Source organism: Papaver somniferum, unplaced genomic scaffold (assembly GCF_003573695.1).
Source record: "Papaver somniferum cultivar HN1 unplaced genomic scaffold, ASM357369v1 unplaced-scaffold_31, whole genome shotgun sequence".
Taxonomy (NCBI): domain Eukaryota; kingdom Viridiplantae; phylum Streptophyta; class Magnoliopsida; order Ranunculales; family Papaveraceae; genus Papaver; species Papaver somniferum.
In genome coordinates this window covers 1,630,655-1,639,949 of record NW_020642151.1, presented here as the reverse complement: position 1 = coordinate 1,639,949, position 9,295 = coordinate 1,630,655, and the positions used below count along the sequence as shown (strand labels likewise).

The 9,295-nt window shown below is 36.6% G+C and overlaps 1 protein-coding gene across 1 annotated transcript; it reads left to right on the top strand.

Moving 5' to 3' along the window:
* Positions 1-412: 412 nt before the first annotated feature.
* On the top strand, positions 413-1,897 carry LOC113341730 (shikimate O-hydroxycinnamoyltransferase-like). Its single transcript, XM_026586490.1, has 2 exons — positions 413-847; positions 941-1,897. The coding sequence occupies exons 1-2, from the start codon at positions 413-415 to the stop codon at positions 1,832-1,834; spliced, it is 1,329 nt and encodes a 442-aa protein (XP_026442275.1). The 3' UTR covers positions 1,835-1,897.
* Positions 1,898-9,295: the final 7,398 nt, after the last annotated feature.

The window sequence follows — 9,295 nt, the reverse complement described above, 5'->3', positions numbered from 1 at the left end:
CTGGATTTGTCCCCTATAAGAAAATGACTCGGTACCTTTTTTTTTTCTTTATTTGGGAGTAGATAATCCCACTACATTATTGCCAATGAAACTAATTATAATTTGTAGGATTAGGTGCATAATAATCCATAAGCCTAGATAATCCTACTCTCCTTTGACCCTAGCTAAGGCTATTAGCCAGTGTGTATAAAAGACATACGAAGCCAAGTTAAATATACTCAACACGGCTGTGTAGAAATACCTCCATTCCGGTTAGTTTTCTCTGCTACATTGTTTCTTAATTTTCTTGGTATTTATGTTTAGTTATAATCTTGTTCTCCACTAAGTTTTTTGATTTTCTGAATGTGCATGCAGTACTAATCTTCTAAGAACTTTTTCTTATATGCGCGAAGGTATGGTACCAGACAGTATGATGAGAGTTAGAGTGAGAGAGTCATCTGTAGTGAAACCGGCAGAAGAAACACCAAAAGTATCTCTGTGGACGTCAAATATTGACCAGCTATTCCTAATGCACGTACAATCTGTGTACTTTTACAAGCGTCCGTTAACAGACGGTTTATCTTCTTGTTCTGACGATGATTTCTTCAATTCTACTTTACTGAAGGATGGTTTAAGCAAAGCTCTCGTTACTTACTACCCGATTGCTGGAAGATTGAAGAGAAACGAGTCAGATAAAGGTAGAGCTGAAACCGATTGCAACGGTGAAGGTGTAATTTTTATAGAGGCCGAAACTGATTCCTTTATTAAGGATCTCGGTGAATTCACTCCTAATGAACAGCTTATGCCTCTCATCCCTAATCTTGATAATTACGATGATATTTCTTCATATCCACCCTTGTTGGTTCAGGTAACCAAGTTTAATTTTAACCTTGGTGAAAATCAACCACCTTTTCTACATATAAAGTGTTTTAATCTTTTTATATTTGACATATACATGCAGGTAACCCATTTCAAGTGCGGTGGTGTTTGTCTAAGTATAACAATAAGCCATACAGGAGTAGATGGAGTCACCGGAATGAACTTCATCAATACGTGGTCAGATCTATGTCGAGGAGTAGAAGACATTAAACATATTCCGTTCTTTGATCGGACCTTATTAAGAGCGCGTGATCCACCAATAGTATCTTTCCCACATATTGAACACAAACCACCTACCATGAACATACATTCTTCATCACCGTTATCAAACCCCAAGATTGCAATTGCCAAGTTCAATATCTCAACCATGCAGGCGAATCAACTCAAATCCAAATGCAATAAGGACGAGTTTCGGTTCAGTACATATGAAGTCCTCGCAGGACACATATGGCGTTGCTCATGTAAAGCACGCGAACTTAAAGACGATCAAGAGACCATGATATCAATCCCCTTAGATTGTCGTTCACGTTTGAGTCCTCGTCTTCCGGATGGTTATTTCGGGAACGCCATATTCGATTTAACACCAAGAGCAACTGCAGGTAATATCATCTCAAAACCATTAAGTTACGCTGTGAATATTATACACGAGATGATAACCACATCAGGAAACAATGAGTATTTTAGGTCAGCTCTTGATTTTCTGGAATTACACCCAAATATCAGTACCCTTATCAAAGGTCCTCAGACATTTAAGAGCTGCAATATCGGGAATATAAGTTGGGTTAGACTGCCGATATATGGAGTTGATTTCGGATGGGGACAACCAGATTATATGGGTCCTGGTATAATAGGATTTGCTGGTCTTTCTTTTGTGACTCCAAAACCACCAGGAAGTGACGCTGGCTTTTCGTTAATTCTCTCTTTGGAATCTGAGTATCATATGAATCTCTTTAAAGAGTATTTTTATGATATTTGATTTGGTTTCTTATTTGGATTTGATTTGATCAAATTGTGATAAGAAAAGTAAGCTAACTAATCTGGATTGCTTTTTTTGTATTGATTTCATTTGGATTGTATGTCTGCAAAATGATTTAAGTTGGCGTGTAGTTTATCAAGAAAAGAGAAAAAAAAATCTAAGTTGGCGTGTTGATCTTCATTTTTCCATGTCACTTTGTTACTATCGCCACAAAACTCGATTATGTTGTACATAAATTAATAGAGTTCTTGTCGTGCAACTTTTGTACAGTAAAGATACGAGTGTCTATGCTGTTGATATTAAATACCAATTAGCTTATGTACGTAATGGTGGATGGATATAGACTTAATATAATAAAATTAAATGTAGATATAGACTTTATATTAAAATCGGATATAGATATCAATCGTAGTTATATCTGATATCAATTGTAGTTTTAGGAAATCCTAAAACCACACTCTAATGATAATCTAAGGAATAATCTAAAAAATCATGAAAAAATATTTAAAATCTTTTATTAAAACTTAGAATAAATATAAAGATGATATGAGATAATCTTAACTTGGAAAACAAATAATTTTCTCTCTCCTAAATATCTTATCTCATATCACCAAAAAGATCTCTCATTTTACAATGGTGGTTGGTCCCTTTTATAGGAGTTTATATAGTGGAGGACAGCTAATAAAGCCTCTATTTCCGGACTGGAGCGCATCAATATCGCATAGAATTTATCATTGTCACATGGTTTCTTCACTACCGCACTGATCCTCACACTTTTATCGTGACTAGGCGACGTCGTCTGGTTCGTCATCCTGGGTGTACTATACGCGTTCATGTTCCCTTACTACTTAAAGGCATTCTTTTGCCTAACTAACGAGTGTGCTATATTTTGCACCCATATTTTTCCTATTCTCTTATCGTTCTTTTGGAAGAAAGAGCGGTAAGAGAAATTTTGGTCAGCCATTTTTCTGCACCAATTCATATTTTCGTATTCCCTTGAATAACGCTTTTCCGGAATCTCGGCATGATCCTTACCATGTGTTGACTTCACCACTCATCATTTGACACGTCCCTAGAAGAATATGATAACTGTCTCTTCGTATTTATCTCATCATTAATGCATTTGTAAAGAGAGATATCCTGGGAAAAGGAAATATAATCCTTTATATACCCATATACGCTTTCTTTCTCCTCTTTTTGTTCTTTCTCTTCTTTTCTTTTTTCTTCTCTACTTTTTTCTCTTCTCTGTGACCATCATCTTCTGTTGATGTTCATCTGTGTATGTTCAATCTTGATTTTTCATCACTTTCTACTTCGCATTCTCTTCCAATCATTCTTCCCATTCCCTTCTCATCTTTCTGATCATCAAACTCCACTCTTTATCTTCATTATCTTGATTATCCTGATCATATTGATTATCTTTATTAACCTTTCACCTTTTTGTATTTCCATTCTATAAATGGACCCTAAACCTGGATGGAAGAACGTCAAAAAGTTAGACAAATTAAAAATTGAATTCAAACATAGGGGCTTCATATTATCAGTTCCTTCTGGATCAGAACCTTCTTCTGCACTTGCACCTAAATGTTTTTCGTTTGATCAATGGAATGATCAGAAAATAATTATTTCGCTGGGGAAACTTTCTGCTGATCTTCCCATCCCCACTTACGTTCCTCAAATTCCTCTATTTTATGAGCTTTTGTCTGATACGAGATTTTCGCGCGGCGTACTCTAATTAAGTGGCTATTGTATTAGGATAATAGTGGAATACGCTCGTCGTGCGACTGATTTGGAATCTTCCTATCCAGAGTGGAAAAAGCCTTACAACAAGGAAGAATATACTGTGGAGAATTTCTTCCTTCATTATGATGTTGTCATTGTAAAGAACGATCAATTTCGCTGGGGAATCAGTTTGACGAGAGTGGATGGTATCGCTGATAAGAAAAGGATCATGCAGGACGTTGATTTTCACAACTCGGTTAATAACTCTGCGCGTCATTTAAAGGATATTCGTTGGGTGGAATATCCTATCATTTTGGAGGGCCTTTACAGTACTGGCAAGGGTGTTGATGAGTCTGTTCTTCCTCTTCCTGAGAAGTTTGCCACTTACAAACCTTGGGAATTTAAATGGCCAGAGGAAAATGATATGGCATGCTACTTTTAATTCCTCTATCTTGTTCATTTATTTTCATTCTCTTCTTATTTGTTTCTTTTAATATTGCCTTCGATCTCATATTGTGAAGAAGAAAAAGAAGGCTAAGAAAAATGCGTCTTAGGCGTCATATTCGCGCAATAATAAAGCAAAAAATACTCTTAATTGATTTTTGACAATATTGTTGCCTCTGTTTCTTATCTCTCATTATGCGCGTAGGTGGAGACTGGCGACGCTGAGGGTTCTAATGAAGGCGGTGGTGTTCCTTCAAAGGTAAAGGATAAGGGCAAGAAGGTTATCTCCAAAAAGAGAAAATTGTCTTCTCTAGCCTCTCTAAATACCTGCTCCCATGATGACGCGCTACTTCCTCCTGATAATTCCGCATCTACATCTTTTACAGACCAATTATCGAGTATCTTCTCCGACTCTTTATCATCCATTAATGGTGAAGCATTGACCCGTGCGTGTGAAGCGGTTGCTCAAATTTGTGATGCTCTTTCACTGAGTCATGAATCTCTACGAGGAGTTGCCTCTGCATTAAGCCCAAGTTTTCAGTTCGCATTTGGATCTTTGGTAAGTTCTACATTGTCGCGCCTATTATTATGATATTTTTATGCTTTGTGCTTATGATATTCAGATTAAGCTTCGTACTCTTGAGGCTGTGAATTTTAAACTTAAAGATGATGTCACTACTTATTCTAACAAGATGGTTGAACTTCGTGAGCGGAATAATCAGTTGATCGGTATGTATCCTTCTCTCTCTCCCACTCTCATATTGATGCGTCATTTTCGCCTTCTTTTAATTGTTTGTTCTTGCAGATATTTACAAATTACTGATGAAGCCATTAATTATCCGGTTGAAGATGAGATCCTTTTAGAGCATCTTAATTCTACTTTGAATAATATTGACAATGATGGAATAAAATCTCTTAATATGGCGGAATTGAAGTCAAAATACAAAGCTCTTCAACTTGAAGATAGAAACATGTTATCCGTTACTAATAGCTCTAGGCGTCGTTATTGTAGAGTGAATGAAGAATTAGGGGTTTGGAGGCGAAAAAGAACGCTCTTATAACTGAAAAGGATAATGTTGTTCTTAAGGGAGCGCAAGGTTTGAAGGAGTTTCATGAGGCTAAACTTCAAGTTCAAATGGAGAGGGATCAGGCCATAAGCGAAAAGAACGCCCTAATTGATCGAGAGAACATGAATCGTTATCGACCACTCATAGAAAATGATGATGAATTTGAGTAGGCTGCTAGGGTTATTGATAATGCTAAGAATGGTTTAGCTACAAATGTTAGTCTAGAATCTGATCATGCTGAATTGGTTAAGGCTATTGTTTCTGAAAAACAAGGTTGCTTATAATTCTTCTATAAAAGTTTCATCTTTATGCCTCCTTTTGATTTTTACTTTTAGGCGGTTTTAATCTCTTTGTTTTATTTTGTGGACACCGAGAATAAGCATCTCGAGGAAATTGAAAGTTTGAATGCGGAGCTTTCCTCCAGGAATTCTAAATTTCACAGACTCAAGAAGAAGTTGGTAGTTACTGTTTCCAACTTGAATAAAGATGGACTTCGTCTGCGTGATGCAGATGTCAAAAAGTACGCAGGGAAAATCTGTGTTGATCATAATATTCCTCTTCCAGATTTTGACTTTACTGAAGTTCCTGCTAATGAAGAATATTCCGAGATTTCTGACAGTGAGGCAGAATACAAAGATTATGAAGAAACTGAAGATGAAGACGGTAGTATCTCAAAGACTGGAGAAGATTCTGAATTTGAAGAAGGTTATTCTAAAATTAATGAAGCTGATAAAGGCGGAACATAGACGCATCTTCTTGAAGATTTACTTTGTTTTCTGCTTGTGAAATTTGTATCTTCTTTTTATATTATATTCTCCTTCATTACTTCTTGTACATCGGATGCTCATTATCTTTTGGGGTTTTTTCTTTAATATATATATTTTTTTCTTTCTTCATATGTGCTTCTTAATCCTGTATTTACCAATTAATCGAGACTATTCGCATGCTTCGTACATTTAGGGGGTTAGAGAATGAGAACCCGTATACCCACATAAGAGACTTTGAAATGATTTGCGACACAGTGAACTATTCGAATGTCTCCAAAGATGTGCTTAGGTTACGTTTGTTTCACTTCTCTCTGGATGAGAAACCCAAAGAGTGGTATCATTTTATTCCTTCCAAAAAAATTAGCACCTGGGATGGTCTTGTATAGGTATTTGTTAAGAAATTCTACCCACACCATAAGACTACTGTTGTTCCGCAGTCTATCCAAACCTTTAAGCACAAATTAGGTGAAAAACTTCATGATTATGTAAAAAGGTTTAGTGAATTGTTATACCAGTGTCCACATCATGGATTTGAAAAAGCACATATGGTTCAAATTTTATATGAGGACCTTGATAGTGAAACCCGTATGCAGGTAGAAACAATTAGCGGTGGAGAATTTACCCATCAAGACCCAAATGAATGTGTTTACGAGTTCATCGAGTTAGCTAAAAAAAACTAGGAAATGGGATTCATGAGAGAACATGAAATACCTAAAAATCTTATCCATATAGTCGATAAAGTTGATTATGGGTCAGATATTCTTAGGCGTCTAGAAGCCTTAGAAATGAATCAAGGTTCACACCATGCTAGATACGAAGAGCAATACCATGCTCTTTATAACAACTCTAGGTTTGAAAACCGTCAGATATTTGATCCATATTCAGATACTTATAACCCTTGTTGGAGAAACCACCCAAATTTCTCTTGGTCTAAGGGCCAGAGTCAAGGTCAGTCTAGTATTTCCCAGGCTCTCCCAGGTTTTGGGTATACTAAGAACCATTTAGGGCCAGATCAGTATCAGAACCTGTTGGATAAAAAAATCATGAGCTTTTAAGAGTCTCTCACCATGTTATATCATAACACTGCACTGTTTACGCAATCGGTTGAGAAAGGTTTACAGGAAAACTCTCAGGCTATTTCCGATCAAAAAACCCAGTTAGACTAATTGCCGAGTCTTTGCAAGAGAGAGAGAGACAAAGGAAAGTTCAACAGTCAACCACTACCCAATCCTAGAGGAATTCATGAAGTATCCACTAGAGATAATGAGTTCAAACATGTGAACTCTATAACAACCCTTAGGAGTGATAAAATGGTACACAATAAGGTAGTTATGCCTAATAGTGGACATATTGTAGATCCACCTTCTAGTTCCCACTCTAGTTCCCAAGAGGAACAAGAGGAACCACTAAATGAAGAGACTTACAAATTTTAGTGATGCCAGTGCGGTTCCTGATAGGCCATACTTTATTCCTAGATCCCCATATCTACAGTTGTTAGTTCCAACAAAGAGAGAGTCGACTTTCAACGAAATAATGGAAATATTTAACCAGGTGAACATTAATATCCCGTTATTAGAAGCAATTAGGAAAATGCCCGCTTATGCCATGTTCCTTAAATATTTTTGTATACGAAAGCGTAAGCTTAATGTCCATGAGAAAGCCTTTTTGGCTGGTCAGGTAAGTTCAATCCTTCTAAACCAAACAACCCTAAGTATAAAGACCCTGGATGCCCCACCATATGTTGTACGATTGGTAATCACATGGTTGATAAGGAATTACTTGACTTAGGAGCCAGTGTTAACTTACTCCCATATCATGTTTACAACCAGCTAGGTCTTGGTAAGTTGAAATCGACCAAAATGACCCTACAGTTATATGATAGATCTGTTAAAGTACCCCGTGGTGTCATAGAGGATGTTCTGATTGAGGTTGATAAGTTCATTTATCTAGTGGATTTCGTTGTTCTAGATACACAGCCTGTTCAGGACCTTAGTGCTCAAATACCGGTGATTTTAGGTCTCCTATTTTTATCCACGGCTAATGTTGTCATCAATTGTAGGACCAGACTTATGACCATATCCTTTGGTAATATGACCGCTGAAGTAAATGTATTTAATGTTATTAGACAACCTTCTGATGAATCAGAGGAAGTGAATATGATTAGCACTTTAGTTCAGGATCTAGATCAGGATAATTGGGACCACACTTTATTGGATGATTCCTTGGATGAATTTGATGAGATTCTATTAAGTCAAATAGGTGACCAAACTGTTGAACTAGAAAAACCTCTCGAGTACTTTAAAGATTCTACAGACCCTGAAATTCAATCCATAGTGCTAGGTCTTATGGAGAATAATGATAACCCTAAGTTTGGGGGTAGTGATCTAGAAGAAGTTGTTGAGTATTTTAAAGACTCTGAAGATCCAGAAATTCAAGCAACAGTTAGAGGTTTGTCCGATAATACTGAAAACCCTAAGTTTGGGGTTAGTTATGGTCAAGTATCCCCTTTAAAAGTCCCTAACTTGGGACTCGAGCCTAGTGTACCTAAGTTATTACTTGAGTCTCTTCCGACTTCACAACCTGATCCTCCTGATATTCCCCGGGAGGAAATCTATCTATTAGAGACATGTTTTTCGAATGAATTTATTTGTCTAGACACTCATATGAAGCCCAAGTGGGCACCTCAGATAAACCCAGTTGTCTTGCAAGAAATTTTAGATCAGGTTATGCTCAGTATGTTCATTTTTCTAATCCGGTGCAGTTGTTTCATAATTGTGGAAGTTTTATTTTGTATTGTTGATCCACATTTGTTTCGACTATTGATATATGATTCGAAAGGTAATTAGCCATTTTGTGGTATTTGACGTCTGGATGAATACTTTAAACTTAGCACTACTTGGGAGGTAACCCATTTTGTGGTATTTGACGTATGTATTGTTGATCCACATTTGTTTCCTTAACTCTTTTTCTTCAAATGGTGATATTTTCTCCTTGTTCATGCTTTTAATTTTATCTTTAGAACATCGAGGACAATGTTAGATTTAAGTTTGGGGGTATGGGATAAACTTTTTAGTTGCATCATTATACTCCAGAGCCTAGAAATTTATGACTATTAAGGATGGCACTAACCAATCTAAGTGATTGAATGCATCTTGGTTGTAGGAGTTGATGAACCAATCTGAGTGGATGGAAACATCTAAATAGAGTCTATTCATAAAAGCACAGAGCTCAGGTGTTAGAAATAACATGGTAGTTTCGCCATATCTCGTTGAGTCCTTTTCACCTTCTGTTTTTCTTTCATTTATTTTAAATATGTTTTTCCAAGTGATTTGGTGGGGCACACACATCGAATTTTTACCACTGCTAGGGTGAAGTAGAGTGATTGAGTTACTATAAAAAAAAAAGACCATACCAATCAGACCAATCAGAGTAAATATTAACACTTGTATAGCAATATGTGT

Excerpts from the sequence above, each read along its gene's own strand:
- LOC113341730 (XM_026586490.1), top strand. The coding sequence starts at position 413 with ATGAGAGTTAGAGTGAGAGAGTCATCTGTAGTGAAACCGGCAGAAGAA. Across the intron at positions 848-940 it reads ATCCACCCTTGTTGGTTCAG|GTAACCCATTTCAAGTGCGG; the intron begins GTAACCAAGTTT and ends ATATACATGCAG.